Source organism: Triticum urartu, chromosome 5A (genome assembly GCF_056163025.1).
Source record: "Triticum urartu cultivar PI428250 chromosome 5A, HENAU_Tu73, whole genome shotgun sequence".
NCBI classification, from domain to species: Eukaryota; Viridiplantae; Streptophyta; class Magnoliopsida; order Poales; family Poaceae; genus Triticum; species Triticum urartu.
In genome coordinates this window covers 527,532,811-527,549,265 of record NC_141877.1, presented here as the reverse complement: position 1 = coordinate 527,549,265, position 16,455 = coordinate 527,532,811, and the positions used below count along the sequence as shown (strand labels likewise).

General features: G+C 52.0%; 1 protein-coding gene across 1 annotated transcript; it reads left to right on the top strand.

Annotated features, from left to right (window-relative positions):
• The first annotated feature begins 1,269 nt into the window (after window positions 1-1,269).
• Window positions 1,270-15,998, top strand: LOC147972486 (uncharacterized). The gene is made up of 5 exons (XM_087524356.1): window positions 1,270-1,275; window positions 2,166-2,258; window positions 2,661-3,324; window positions 11,791-11,830; window positions 15,755-15,998. Exons 1-5 carry the CDS (start codon window positions 1,270-1,272, stop codon window positions 15,996-15,998), a joined length of 1,047 nt encoding a protein of 348 aa, XP_087380482.1.
• Window positions 15,999-16,455: the final 457 nt, after the last annotated feature.

Below are 16,455 nucleotides of genomic sequence, written 5' to 3'. Positions count from 1 at the left end.
AGGTGGAGCGGCGAGGAGCGCTGTTGCCCACGGGTGCCGTCTGAGTGACATGAGCGGCCCGGCGCTCGGCACAGACACGGCGAGCGTCGACCATACGAGCGACGGAACGGCGACGAAGTGAAAGGTGCAAGAGAGGCTTCGACACTCCCCTACCTCGCGCGCCAAATGTCGGATTTAGGGCTCCACAAACCTAAGAAAGGTTCGAACTCTAGGGCGTGTGCGAAGAACTCAACCTATCCAGCCTACCAGCCCGTCGCCCCATGGCCTAGCTCGATTTGCGTGAGCAAGGAAGGAGATGAACATGACAGTTTACCCAGGTGCGTGCCACCTTGCGGTGTAAGACCCTACTCCTGCTTTGTGGTGGATTGGCCTCACGAGCGGCTGAGGATGAACTAGTACAAGGAATGAACAACCTATAGAGGTCTATGGGTGAGGGAACGAGTCGACCAGGGTCGGATCGGATCAGATCCTTTCTACGGTGGTGGCTAACCTATATTTATAGTGGCCTCGGTCCTCTTCCCCCAAAACATAGGCGGAAAGGGATCCCACAGTGGCCAATTTGAAGGGGGGCAAGTAGTACATCTTATCCTGACGAAATGTGGTCTTCGCCTGCCAAGCTTGTGGTCATGACGCAGCAGTGGGCTCGGCGATGACATCCGTCCTGCCGTGCTGGCGGTCTTGGTCTCGTTGCACCAGAATGGAAACCTTTGCCAGATTCCTCGGGAACCCACACCTGTCCTTGCCTCCTTAGCACCAAAAAGGAAACCACCTTCTCTGTGCTTGCTGATGCCCGCCTGCCTTGGTCGTCATGGCTTGCGTCATGGTAGCCTCATGAGACTGAGTACCCGCATAGAAATCTCCGCTCCTCGGGAGGCCGCTTGGGGAGGCCGCTCCTTCAGGAGGTCTTGGCGTCGTCCGCCTCGTGGGGGTTTTGTCTTGGTGGCCTTGTAGATGGGTCGTACCAGGCCGTCGATGGAGCCATGCCGTGAGCCGCGGGCAGATAATTCTGGGTACCCTGGTTCCTAGAACGCTGACACACACACTATCACGTGTAGATCAACCTGTAACTTATACTCCCTACAAATTAATACAATCAAGCAGGACGTAGCGTATATCTTTTCAAGAGAGCCCAAACCTGGGTAAATCTGTGTGTCATCTGTTACCATCATGCCAATGCTACGAGCTCGGAACCCCCTATCCGAGATTTGCTGGATTTGACTCCATCATTGATGGCCCATATAGATCCCGCTATGTAGTTGCCACAATGCGATGGAGGTCAGATCGGTTCCAACGCGATCTACACACCAGAATGGATCTTTGTCGTTGATTCGACTAGTCACCTCGGCTAGGTCAAGGACTACGCCTCATGTCAGATCTATCAGAGATCAAGAGATGCCTTTATCAACATCAACTTCAATCTCAACTGAGATCATGGAAAAATTCGTCCATGGAGCTCGAAGTCTCAACATCAACTTTACCCTCGCGCGATCGTGTAGAATTTTATGGATATCATGTTCGTTTTGGCTGTCCTAGCCTACTCGAGCACCGCTTTGACGATTCCTTTGGTGGAATTGTGCATAACTGAGTCTAGACTGAGCCCCCAAAATTTCATCGCATTCTGACGGTGGAATGTCTGGCAATCACCGATATACTAAAGCCCTGTCGGATCTGGGCAGAAGTTCGTGCGAGTTTGGGAGAAAGAATCGAGCGGCCAGCTCGGACCTCCTTTGCAAGATCCAACCGTTCATATGCTACCTCTCAAAAGGAAGACGATCCGATGGTAAAAACTCCGGGGGATACAAGAAAGACACCCTAACCGTCAACCTCCAAATCCGATCCTCGCTCCCCTCTGTGTGTAACCACCACTCTGGTGCCCTTAGGCAGAGGGGAGGGGTTTTCTTGTCTCTCATTGTGCATGTAAGAAGTTTTTGGCTAAAGTTTTGCGCCGTCCATATTGGTAAGTTGCCTGAAATTGCAATAGGCGCCAGTCGATTTCATTGGAGAATGAAGGAGGGGATGTGCAATACTGAGGCGAAGACGATGTCGAGACGCGGTGAGGATGTCGACCCCAGGGAGGCCAAGCCAAGACCTCGGCAGAGATGGGCATCATTGGCTAAGGCAGGAAGTGGGTAAACTGTGCAAGGTGTGGCTTTTCGCTCTGACAGTCACTCAGGTTACTTAGCTTCCGCACCGAAGGCGGGGACGTCGCGGCGAGAGGCAACGAGGAGCGGCATCGCAACCGGAGGAGAGGCATGGAAGTGTGCCAGAGGCAAGCGATTGGAGGAGGAAGAAGTTTCTGCGATTTGGACGGGGACTAGGGCTAGAGGAAGACGATGAAGAAGAGCCATTGGATTTCGATCCAACGACTGAGAAAGTCAACTTACTCAAAAAATGTGAGACGACCGTCAAATTCTTTGGTGTTGCAGCGACATCGCTCTCATGGTGACGGCGATGTTATTTTTTCCATAAAAGGCCTCCAGTCCTAATCCCATATCGGGGATGCTTGCTTCGGCGTGTCTTGATAATTACCTGTCGTTGACTTCTTAGGAAATCCCTTTATTTGCGACTGAGTGTCAGTAGGCCGGTGACTCGTGCTACATGAGGCAAACCGAACACTACGCACACTTTTCCTAGCCCAAAGTTTTCCCATCGAGATCCAGGTGCCCAGGCCATGGGGGGGCGGTCGCCGCTGCCGCAAGAATTCCCGGAGGGGATCCCCGCCGGCGGCCGAGATTGATGTCCTCCTGGACGATCTTCTCGAGCTGGTGTTCCTGCACCTCCCCTCGCCTACCAACCTCGTCCGCGCCGCAAGCACCTGCAAGCGCTGGCGCCGCATAATCGCGGGCGACGGTGGCGGCCTCCTCCGCCAGTACGGCACTCTCCACGGCGCATCCGATGACGTTGTCGGCCACTACTGCATCGACGACTGCGACGGGTACCCGAACCCACGTCGGCCTAGCCTTGACCCCGTGTTTTTCCCCTCCTCCTCCTCCTCTTCTCCGTGGGGCGTCGCCGCTCGGAATCTCGCGCTCGATTTCCTCCCGCGGGGGGAATTCGGAGATTCCCGGTGGGAACTCGCCGACATCCGGGGTGGCCTCCTGCTCGTCTTCGATAGGGTGCTGGCGCCACGCCTCCTCATCTACGATCCCCTGAGGCGATGCTACAGGGAAATCCCTGGCTCGGCGTGGTTCCACGGCTGCCACCTGCTGGGTGCTTTCCTCCTCGACGGCGAGGACGCGGATGCGGGCATCAGCATGTCAAACTTCAAGGTGACGTGCGTGCTCTATCGCTTTCGGAACCGCACCGCCAGGGCCTGTGCCTTCTCACTACCGGACTCGCGGGCTATGCCTACGGCCATGGGCCGTCGGCATAGGCCCCCAGGCCGTCGACATAGATATATGCCTACGGCTGCCGTCGGCATATCCCCGTCGGCGTAGATGTCGTCAGCGTAGTCTTGTCAGACCGTCGGCATAGTATAGCCGTCGGCATAGGGTCCTATGCCGACGGCCTGACGTCAGCCGTCGGCAGTGTTTTTCGTCTGACGGTAACGGACGGCGCCGTCAAAAGCGCTGACGAATCACGCAATGCCACGTGGCAGAGATATGCCTACGGCAAAGCCGTCGGCATAGATTAATCTATGCCGACGGCTTTGCCGTCGGCATATCTCTGCCACGTGGCATCTCCTGGTTTCTCCTGGCAGCAGGGCTATGCCTACGGCAAAGCCGTCGGCATAGATTTTCATATATGCCTACGGCTTTGCTGTAGGCATAGATGTGCCACGTGGCAAGCCCTGGTAACTCCTGGGCGTATATATGCCGACGGCTTTGCCGTAGGGATAGTTTTTTTTTCCCTGTTTTCTCTTTTCCAATTCATTTGACAGCATTTCAAAACAGAACAATATGAAATTATGCAGAAATATGACAATTCATCATGTAAACATACTCAAGTTCATCTAAACATACTCAAGTTCACCATCATCATCTAAACATACTCAAGTTCATCACATCATCTAAAGATCATCACCGACGGAAGTTCATGAACATAAAAGTAGTGCAAGACATGAAACATGATAAAAGTAGGAATATGAAAGGCATGGCACGATGGCCACATGCACGGAATCATCAAGCAAGAGCACCTCCGCCAAAACCACCACCTCCGCCATAACCACCACCACCTTCGCCAAAACCACCACCACCTCCGCCAAAACTGCCATCGCGACCACCACCACTCTGCCAGATTGGAGTGACTGGGGTCGACGGAGCAGGAGTCGAGCCACCGGTCCCCTACATGTTTCAGAAAAGATTCTAACGGTAAATATGATATGATAGTGTTTCATGAACGAGAACTAGTTTGCTAGTAGTTATGCAAATGTACTAACTGGACCATCACTGCCTAATGCCACCCATTCATCGAACGTGGGCACGTGTGGGGGTTCTCCCGCAGGTGGTGGTGGGGGTCCCATTTGTGGTGGATCCGTGCGGTTATTCCAAGACGCCAACATAGCCTAAATGTTAGTTAAACAAGCAAATTAGAAGATCAGAAGGAATGAAAGTGCAAAAATTTAGCTTGGTTTTAAGAGGGCAAAACTAACCGTCATCATCTGATGGTTGTAATCATCTTTTGCCTTCACTCGTTTCAAGTACTCCCGCACCTCGAGATTCCTATGCTCGACAAACTCCTTATATGCCTACATAATTTAGGTTGTTTCTAAGTGAGCAATGCTGAAAATAAACTGAGAATGCAAGATAGAAAAAGATAAAGAGGAAGTACTTACAGCATGCTGGCGGGCTAAGGGAGTCTGTGAGCGCCCCGTACTCTCTAACTGGCTCTGGTTGGTAGCCCGAAGCTGTGTGTACGAGATCGAAGGAGTGATCAAGCCATCGAAACACGGATACCGGCCATTCTTCTTCCCCTGGATGGCCACCACCGCCGTGTCGTCGATCTGAGACTGGGCGACCTCAGCAACAGGAACATCCAGATGCAACTCCTGATAGTGATGAATGTAAGACCCCAGGTGCTCCTCGGTCTTGCCGTAGTACTGGCTCTCGCCCTCCTTGTGATGACTCCGCTCGCGGGCCAGCTTCCACGACTCCATGTCTAAGAGCGGCCTCTTCAACTTGTCCTCCTACAACGTCAAATAGAAGTCAGCCATACATAAGAACATGACGTAAAGAAGAACAAAAATGCATCATGCACATAGATATACCTTCATGGCCTTGAAGCCCCAGTGGTTCCTGTTTCCTTGGCCGTGTGTCCCGTCGTCTCCACGGTTAGCCCGGGCCTTGATGCTCTTGGCAGCAAACTCTGCATCGGCGCCGAGCCACCTATCCACCAAACTCGCCCATCCGTCATGCCTTCCATAGCACCAACGAGGAACAACCTATGCAAATTTTGGAAGCATGACATGTGAGCACGAAACATATAGTTGACTGCTTGAAACAATGAGAAGTTAGTAATAGTTACCATCATGAACTGCTCCTTGCTCAAGGTAAGTCGTAGCTTCTGCGCTTGAGTTTTGGTCATCTTTTGGTGCAGGTAGTAGTGGTAGTACTGCGAGATGGCAACCCAGCGCACCTCGTACTGCAACCGACGATCTTTCTTCTTCGCAGCCGCAAGCAAGACCACGTCGGCTCTGGCCTTATGCTCGTCAAGAACTCTATAGAGTTGCTGCAATCATGCATAAACCAGAAGCAAACAAGGCATCAGTTGAGTGATTCAATGATAAACTATGAACGAAACTGAAGGCAAGTGATTCAGAAGAGAACTTACCCAAAATTTGGTGATCACGGCCTTAGCGATCGTCCCGTACTCCGTGTTGCTGCAAGCCTCGTAGTGGGCCCAGCTCGTGGCCAAAACCCGCTGCTGCGGGTCCCTGTCTGGTCGCGGGCAGAATAGGCCAGGCCAAAACTCCTTCAACAGAACAGTGATAAGGCCGTTCGGTTTATGGCCCTTTCCGCGAAGGATCCAGTTTCTGCAAAAGAATCAAATGATTGCCATGTGTACAAAAAGAAAATGTTGTCATGTGTTGAAAATATGATTGAGAGGCACTTACTCTGTCCCCACAGGTTCAATGAGCCACTTGTGCTCCTCGATAGAAGGTGGTGTAGGTAGTCCGGCATTACCACGCAGCCACCCCTGCGAAGAACCCGGTGGCAAGTCACCCCACAACGCGGGATCAACCTCCCCTCCACCCTCCTCGCCCTCCTCCTCACCCTCCTCCTCGGCCTCCTCCTCCTCACCCTCCTCCTCGGCCTCCTCCTCCTCGCCATCAGGAACATACTCCTCCTCCTTAGACTCAGAAGGTGCCTCTGTATAGGAGGGCATCGAAGAAGACCCTCCTATTTCAGACACGGCCCGGAGTTTTTTGCCCCGGTTGCCTCTCCCCCCACCTCCTCCTCCTCTAGGGGCTCTCACCCCACCGCCTCCTCCTCTAGGGTCTCCTCCCCCGACCCCTCCACCTCCCTGTGAGGTGTCATCCTCGCGTAGTCGGGAGGGAACCTTGTGGGCTCGTCCACTCCGAGTAAGTCCTTTAAATTTACTGAGGAAACTAGCGCCGCTGGACTTGCCCATGATTAGCAAACCTGCATTGAGAAGAGAATAAACAATTAGTAAGGATATCAATTAAACAAGCATACAGGAAAAACATTAATACCAGAAGAGCACATTAAGCATACTATTGTAATGATCATTAAAAGAACTTACATTTTCTAGAACCCATATGAATCATCACTATTGTAATCTATTTGTGGACCGGTCTCATCATCACTATCACGCATATCTTCTTCGTTGTCTGACGGAGGTGGAGGCTCTTCCTCATCGTCAGTGTCTTCATTTAACTTTTCAAGCATAATTATGTCTCTTTGATTCACAACTGCCTCACCATCAATCCGTGCGTCGTCGTCGTTTGGGTCCAGGTCAACATAACCCAAGTCATCATCCTCGTTGTTTCGGACCACGTCATCATGTTCCTCTTGATAGAACACTCCCTCGTATGTCATGGGGTTTATGTTGTAGTAATCATCATCGTTCGGGTCCGGTAGCTTACCATGCGGCGACACCTTGAACACAACTTCCCAACCCTTTAGGTACTCTTTCTGGCATGGGTAAGGCAGATAATATACTTGTGTGGCCTGGGTAGCGGCGATAAAGAGATCAACTCCGGCATAGACGGTTGATGGTTTAACTTCAACTAAACCAACAGAAGGCATATGTCTCAGACCCTTTTTGGGGTCGAACCATCGGCATTTGAACATAGTGAGACTTAGGTGTTCGCGGCCACGTTTGAATGTAAGCTCGTATATTTTTCCTACCCTTCCGTAGTAATCTACTTTATTATCTCCTTCAGTGAAGACTCCGGTATTTATGGTTTTGGGATCAGGCCGACTGTTCTGGTGCTCCTCTGTATGGAAGCGATACCCATTCACATCATACTTTTCGCATGTCATGATGACAGGATCAAAACCCATGGAAACCCATCTCAATTCTTCATCCATTGATTCAGTCAGATCATTTCCCTACAAGTTTAATTGAAATTATAGGGTGCATCAGTTTAATTGAAATTATAGGGTGCATGAGTTTAATTAAAAGTGTGAAAAATTACTTTCTCGATGAACCACGCAACGAAATTTTTCCTTCCATCAGCACCCTTTCGGAGAAGAGCAAGTGCCTCCGCTTCAGAAGGAGGCAGCATTCCCGTCCATTCTTCTTCAACGAATCGACTACAATAAGAAAAGCGGTATAAGAACTAGGCAAAGTGAACATAACAAATTGACTAAAAGAATGGTGCAAAGGTATTACCTCATCCACTCATCCTCAACTTCCTTGATGTTGTGCAAGATATAGAACATGACATCCTCCCACTCATCTCGTGGCATGAGATAAGATTTCGAGCATCCAGCCCTACTACCTTGCCCGATGAATAGAGGCAACTTGGGTTTATACTTGGGTTCTTCTGTATTGTATCGAGACACCTTATTGTGCAACGTGGGAACATGGTCCGGATAGTAGGCTGTCCTGAGGTCTGCCACCTCCTCTAGGATAACTGCCTCAGCTATGGAAGCTTCAATCTTAGCTTTGTTTCCACATTTCTGTCTCAGATGCTTGTTCTGTCTCTCAGGGCCGTACTGCCAACGATTCTGCACAGGGCCCCCCAACAAAACCTCGTTCAGGAGGTGCAAAAGGAGATGTGTCATCGGAGTAAAGAAGCCTGGCGGGAAGATCTTCTCTAGCTTGCATATCAACTCCGGCGCCTTCTTATGCATTTCTTTTATCTTCTCAGGACATACTTCTTTAGCACAAAGCGTGCGGAAGAAACGGCTTAACTCCGCAAGCACACGCCAGACACGCTCGGGAACATAGCCCCAAACCATCACCGGCATAATCCGCTCAATCCATACATGATAGTCATGACTCTTGAGCCCGGTCACTCTGCCTGTTGAAAGATTGACCCCCTTACTTATATTCGACGCATAACCATCAGTGAACTTCACGACGTGTTTCAGCCACTTGAATGTCTCCATCTTATGATCCTTTTTAAGTACGAAGTCAGCATCTGGCTTGAACCAAGATTTTCGAGTGCCTGTGGGAGGCTGCATGTGTAGACGTGGTCTATCACAAATATTCTATTGATCAACTCTAGCATTAACAGTATCCTTTGTCTTATCAGGAATGTTGAGGATCGTGTGAAAAAGGGACTCTGCGACATTCTTTTTGGTGTGCATCACGTCTATGTTGTATGGAAGTTTGAGGTCCTTAAAATAGGGAAGCTCCGTGAAGGGGGTAATGTGAGTCCAGTTGTGCGTCTCACCATATCCTTCAAAAATTTTCCCTTTACTTTTTCCTTTGCCCTCGCCCTCGTCTTCGCCTGTGGCTTTGCCTTTGCCTTTGCCTTTCCCCTCACCGGCAGGCTTAAGAGCTTTCAGCTGAGCAAGCACATCCGCACCAGAAAACGTTGGAATCTCGTTTACTTCATGGACAACTTTGCCTTTTGTGAAGTTCTTCTTGTCTTCCCTATCAGGATGGTCTGGAGGGAGGAACTGTCGATGCAGGTCAAATGCAACATACTTGCCACCCTTCTTCAGCCAAATGAAAATCAAGGCCTGCATGCACACTGGGCAAGGCATCTTTCCACTTGTACACCATCCGCAGAACAAGGCATAACCGGGAAAGTCATGCATGCAATATTGTAGCCAAACTTTCATCAAGAAATTTTTCTGCAGATGTCGGTCGTATGTCAACCTCGGGAAGTACCAAGAATGGTGCAAATCATCCACCAACGGCTGCATAAACACACTCAAATTCTTCCCCGGATATTCAGGCCCCAGAATTATAAGCGACGGGAACATGGTCTTGCGTTGCATTATGGCGCCGGGAGGGAGATTCAGCGGAATAACAAATACGGGCCAACAGCTGTATGGATTAGACGACATACCATATGGATTGAACCCATCACCTGTTATAGCAATTCTGACATTCCCAGCCTCGGCTGCTTCCTCCGGGTACTCTATATCGAATGACTTCCATGCTTCACCTCCTGATGGATGTACAATTTTTTTGGATTGTACCTTTTCCCTTCCTTGTGCCACTTCATCATTTTGGCAGACTCCTCGGTGATGAAAAGGCGCTGCAGTCTTTTTATAAAATCAAGATACCGAAGAACCTTCACAGGGATTTTTAGCTGCTGCTTCTGACCATGCTTATCGACCACCTCAATATACCGAGAGGAACCGCACTTCCTACAGTACTTGTCATCCGCATACTCATGCCTAAACAAAAGGCAATTCTTTGGACAAACATGTATTTTCTCATAGTCCATCGAGAGCGCCTTCATGATTTTCTTCGTACCGTACATGGTTTTCGGCAGTTCATGGCCCTCAGGCAGGCTGTTAGCCCATACTCCCAGAAATGCTTCGAAGCAACCTCGGCTACAGCCGTACTCAGCCTTGACTGCCATCAGTTGCGAGATGGCATCCAGCACAGACAACTTGGCACCCTCATAGAGAGGTTTCTTTGACGAGGCCAAGATTTCCAGGAAGGCCTTTGCGGTTTCCTCCGGCTCCTCCGGTTCATTCGCTGAATGTGATGGAGGTGTCGGCTGTGCAGCAAAGACATCATCTAGCATGTCTCTAACCCCATCGTCCTCATAACCAGCGACGCGTTGTCGTATCACATCCTCTCTACCACGGTCCCGCTGGGCAAAGTTTATCGGCATATTAAAGTTGGGCATAAAAGCATGCGTGCGAAGGTGCTTAGTCATCTCACTCTTATCTCTGCGGATACGTCTCTTACATCTGGCACACGGGCATTCTGGCACCATCCTCATTGGACTACGGAATATCTCTTTCAAAAACACATCAGTTTTCTCGACCCACTCTGTTGTTACTTGATTCCGACGGAAAAACCCACTATACATCCACTGATTATCTGCCATCTCTGCTTTATTGGAAGCCACACAACAAAATTAAGGATTCATTTAAATTACTCACATCAATATTTTATTTTTTACAAGGTTGACGAGAATCGACATTTAATCCACCTACATCTCTAATAGGTAAAGATGGGTCCTAATCCCACCCGAGAATGTGTAGATTGAGTACGTTGTCCATGCTCTACCCCATTCCGAGACAAAATTTCGGCAGCACCTCCCCGTTGTTCTCCAAATACACGTCTCGGCAAAATGCCGAGAGAATGTGCATCCGGAGAACAACAGGGAGGCGCCGCCGAAATCCTGTCTCGGAACAGGGTAGAGCATGAACAACATACCCAATCTACACATCCTCGGGCTGTCCGTGGAAAGCGCTGGACAATCCGAAAGAGCTGCGGTGATAAATATGCAATTGAATGCATATTTATCGATGCAACCCTTTCGGACGGGAGACCTAGGTTACGCGACTTGATGTGAAAATTTAATCTAGTGACATGGAAAAAAAGTGGACGAGGTCATGGAATTGTTGCTCACCCTCCGATGTAGAGGATGTAGTCGATCAAAGGAGGGACGATCGTGGACCAACACCTCCAACGTCGACGGTCACTCCACGAAGATGGAACACCACAAATCCTGTTAATTCGACCAAGTGCAAAAAAAAGGTTAAGCATTGACACTTTAAACTATGAAAAAAATCATATTTCGTCAAGTGTCAAATATTGTCCTTCAATTTTTTTAGCAAGATCATCATGATTAAATAACCACTCATCATATGCCAATTTTGGAGCACATCTCACACAACTATTTTAGAAACTAAATGTCACATAGCAAGGATTTAGACACAAACATCATATATCTCACACAAACATCAACTCAAAAATTTATTTTGCATGCATATGTGAATAGACTTAGGGGCTGAATACACCATCCACATAGTAGTTATTTGCAGCAAATAAACATGAAACTATGAATGTCACAGTAGGAAAAATGAAAAAAAAAATAGCATAGCTCACCGGGCAGAGGGGCGTCACGGCGATGGAGGGGACGGGAGGGACGGTCGCGGGCCGGAGCTAGCACCAGGGCCGGCCGGGCAGGGTCGCCGGCTAGCCGGAGCCGTGGCCAGGCGTGCTCGGGGAGGGGCCGAGGCGGGGCAGGGAGCTGGCGTGGCGGCGGCGGGCGAGAAGGGGAGGGGAGGGGCCGAGGTGGGGCAGGGAGCTGGCGTGGCGGCGGCGGCGCGAGAAGGGGAGGGGAGGGGAGGGGAGGGGGTGGAGCGGCAGGGAGGGGGGACGGGCGAGGGAAGGGGAGAGTGGCGGGAGGCGAGGAGCAGCGGCGGGCGGGCGGCGGGGAGAGTCGCGGGAGGCGGGGAGCAGCGGCGGGCGGCGGCGGCAGCGCGGGCGGCGGTCGGCGGCGGGCTGCGGGCTGCGAGTGGATGAGGCTGCGGGTGTGGGAAAGAACGAGTGGAGGAGGGTGGGCCGCGAGTGGATAAGGGGACCTATGCCGACGCCGTCGGCATATATTAACCACGCCACGTGGCATATATGTCGACGGCTAAGCCGTAGGCATAGGTGTATTTTTTTATACATATTAATTACAAACTAGCCGTATACATGTTAATTACACACGTGGCATATATTATTAACTGTCTTCAAATATATTTTTAGTGTATATTATTTTCATGCGCATTGAAAAGTTCCGTATATATATAATACTTTTTTATATACACGTACATGTTAAATATTTTCAAATACACGTTCTTGCATTTTTTTGAATGATACATGGTATATAATTATATTAAAAATGATACATGGTATACATATTTTTTACATGCACAAACATTATTTAAAATGTACCATACATTTTCTTTAATGGTTTGAAACATTATTTTTAATGACATGATCTTCTTTTTATATTGTACAACAATTTTCTAAAATATCACGTATATTTTTTTTGAACCGAATTTTTTTATGGTCAGCAACATTTCTTTATGATATAAATATTTTCTATGGTCTCGCGAAAGGTGATACATAGGAGAGCAACTGACTGAGGGGTACCGTTACCGAGTGCCTCATCCGGTAACTATGCGAGTGCCTGATCCGTCTACTGCCGTGTCATCGCCGTCCGTGAGGGGAGGCCACGCCCCGGAGACGCGTGCCGCCTCTTCGGACATGCCACCACACCACCCTGCATGTATGAGGGCCCGGTGCGATGCTCCGGTGGCATTGCTACCCCCCAGGGCCCTCGTCCCGCCTAACCCAGGAGCGGTTGATCACGAGATCTAGCCATTTGACTTCCCACGGACGGGCTCTGACCAGTGGACCTCTCCACCCGGTTGTGTCAGGTCTACACATAGGGACACCCGGGAGCAACATCCGGGCCAAACCCACAGCTACATCCACTCCGTGTAGACCCGACGCGTCCGTTTCCCCCCCTCCAGGTGACGGCAGCGGCGCCGTCCGTGATGGGGGGCACACCCCGGAGATGCGTGTCGCCTCTTCGGACATGTCACAACACCACCCCGCATGTATGAGGGCCCGGTACGACGCTCCGGTGGCATTGCTACCCCCAGGGCCCCCGTCCCGCCTAACCCTGGAGCGGTTGACCACGGGATCTAGCCCTTTGACTTTGCACGGATGGGCTTTGACCAGTGGACCTCTCCACCCGGTTGTGTCGGGTCGGCCCAGAGGGACACCGGGGAGCAACATCTGGGCCAAACCCACAGCTAAATCCACTCCGTGTAGACCCGATGCGGTAGTTTCCCCCCTCCAGGTGCCGGCGGCGGCGCCGTCCGTGAGGGGGGGCCACGCACCGAAGAGGCGTGCGGCCTCTTCGGACATGCCACAACACCACCCCACATGTATGAGGCGCGGTACGATGCTTCGGTGGCATTGCTACCCCTAGGGCCCCCGTCCCGCCTAACCCTGGAGCGGTTGACCACGAGATCTAGCCCTTTGACTTCCCACGGACGGGCTTTGACCAGTGGACCTCTCCACCCGGTTGTGTCAGGTCGGCCCAAAGGGACACCGGGGAGCAACATCCGGGCCAGACCCACAGCAAGATCCTCTCTGTGTAGACCCGACGCGTCCGTTTCCCCCTCCAGGTGCCGGCGTCGGCGCCGTCCGTGACGGGGGCCACACCCCGGAGACGCGTGCCGCCTCTTCGGACATGCCACAACACCACCCCGCATGTATGAGGGCCCGGTGCGATGCTCCGGTGGCATTGCTACCCCCAGGGCCCCCGTCCCGCCTAACCCAGGAGCGGTTGATCACGAGATCTAGCCCTTTGACTTCCCACGGACGGGCTCTGACCAGTGGACCTTTCCACCCAGTTGTGTCAGCTCTACCCATAGGGACACCCGGGAGCAACATCCGGGCCAAACCCACAGCTACATCCACTCCGTGTAGACCCGACGCGTCCGTTTCCCCCCCTCCAGGTGACGGCAGCGGCGCCGTCCGTGATGGGGGGCACACCCCGGAGATGCGTGTCGCCTCTTCGGACATGCCACAACACCACCCCGCATGTATGAGGGCCCGGTACGATGCTCCGGTGGCATTGCTACCCCCCAGGGCCCCCGTCCCGCCTAACCCTGGAGCGGTTGACCACGGAATCTAGCCCTTTGACTTTGCACGGATGGGCTTTGACCAGTGGACCTCTCCACCCGGTTGTGTCGGGTCGGCCCAGAGGGACACCGGGGAGCAACATCTGGGCCAAACCCACAGCTAAATCCACTCCGTGTAGACCCGATGCGGTAGTTTCCCCCCTCCAAGTGCCGGCGGCGGCGCCGTCCGTGAGGGGGGCCACGCACCGGAGATGCGTGCGGCCTCTTCAGACATGCCACAACACCACCCCACATGTATGAGGCGCGGTACGACGCTCCGGTGGAATTGCTACCCCCCAGGGCCTCCGTCCCGCCTAACCCTGGAGCGGTTGACCACGAGATCTAGCCCTTTGACTTCCCACGGACGGGCTTTGACAAGTGGACCTCTCCACCTGGTTGTGTCAGGTCGGCCCAAAGGGACACCGGGGAGCAACATCCGGGCCAGACCCACAGCAAGATCCTCTCCGTGTAGACCCGACGCGTCCGTTTCCCCCTCCAGGTGCCGGCGTCGGCGCCGTCCATGACGGGGGCCACACCCCAGAGACGTGTGCCGCCTCTTCGGACATGCCACAACACCACCCCGCATGTATGAGGGCCCGGTACGACGCTCCGGTGGCATTGCTACCTCCCAGGGCCCCCGTCCCGGCTAACCCTGTAGCGTTTGACCACGGGATCTAGCCCTTTGACTTTGCACGGACGAGCTTTGACCAGTGGACCTCTCCACCCGGTTGTGTCAAGTCCGCCCATAAGGACACCCGGGAGCAACATCCGGGCCAAACCCACAGATACATCCACTCCATGTAGATCCGACGCGTCCGTTCCCCCCCTCCAGGTGCCGGCGGCGGCGCCGTCCGTGACGGGGCCACACCCCGGAGATGCGTGCCGCCTCTTCGGACATGGCATAACACCATCTGATTATGGTAGGTCATCCGATATATATGAACACTTGGAGTAAAGTCCCCTTCGTATAGACCCGATGCGGCTGTTCCCCATTCCAGTTGCCGGCTGGCGGCGACACCGTTCGTGAGGGGTGTCACACCGCTCTGTACAGAACCGAAAAATAATGTATGTATGCTTATTAACACATACTGTATGTAAGTTAGTTAAATAATAATAATAAAGAAAAAAAACTATATGTATGCTTATTAACACATACTATATGTATGCTTATTAACACAATCTATATGTATGCTTATTAACACATACTGTATGCTTAATAATAATACTATACGGAAAAAAGAAAAAAAGAAAAAAAAACTATGCCGACGGCAAAGCCGTCGGCATAGCTGCGGCCAGGGCAGATGGACAGCGCCGCGGATCGATGACGTGTCAGCTATGCCGACGGCTGCCGTCGGCATAGGTCCTGGTCGGTGCGCTCTGGATCGGTGACGTGTCACCCGTATCTATGCCGACGGCCACCCGTCACGGCCGTCGGCATAGATTTGACGTCGTTAGCCGGCCGTGATGAGTGTTGTCGGCGGGCCCGCATCTATGCCGACGGCCTATATATGCCGACGGCAGCTGTAGGGGTAGTCTGGGATAAGCCGACGGCTTTTATGTGCCGACGGCTGCTGTCGGCGTAGACGGGGATAGCCCGACGGCCATTGTACGCCGACGGCCAGGACCTAGCTATCGGCATAGCTCGGGTTAGGCCGACGGCGGCCGTCGGCATACATTTGGCTGTCGGCTTAGAGCCCTGTTCCCGTAGTGTCTCGTCCGCCGCCGGCCGGACGTAGCAGCATGTCAATCAGCCCGGACGTGGAGTTGGAGCCCATCCATTTTGCAGGGAGCGACGACGGGTCCGCCGACTGGACGGTCGGAGACAACATTCTTCTTTCTCTGGACAAGGACGCCGCCGAGCTCACCTGTTTTCTCGTGCTGAACGACGAGGAGTACGCCGCGCTCCGGGAGAAGCGCCACCCCACGGGGTACCCGTACCAGATGCCGTGGCCACCTACGATCCAAGCTTGCTTGCCCTAGCTGCATCGGTTGGCTGCGGATAGGCCATGGCGTCGTCCCAGGTTCTGAACTCCATAGCACCATATCATATGTGTCTGTCTATAGGCATCAAGTGGCAAACAATTTCAGAAGTTCTATTGCGTTTGTTTGTAATCGTATACAAATTCAGTACATTGGATGGTTTGTTGTTGTTGTTTTGAACATTTATCTGTCCTTAAGAGTCATAAACTTCAAACTTGTTGTAGCTGTTTTCAACATTAGTCTCTCTCTTCTTCAGGTTACTTTCATAAAAGTGGAATTGCTTGTTTTAGAGAGGGGGTTTGCTGATGTAGTATTCGGGCTCGGGGGTTTTATATTCATAACACTGAACTTAGAACAATGACGGGAGAAACACTGACCAGAGGGTGCATAAGAAGTTGGATAGTTGGTGGTATAAATTCCTTTCTTGTGTGGGGAAATCGATTCTATTGTAGTGCAG

Coding starts and splice junctions, on each gene's coding strand:
- LOC147972486 (XM_087524356.1), top strand. Junction 2,259..2,660: donor ACCGGAGGAGAGGCATGGAA/GTGTGCCAGAGG, acceptor ATCGAGATCCAG/GTGCCCAGGCCATGGGGGGG. Junction 11,831..15,754: donor AGCGCGGGCGGCGGTCGGCG/GCGGGCTGCGGG, acceptor GGCCGGACGTAG/CAGCATGTCAATCAGCCCGG.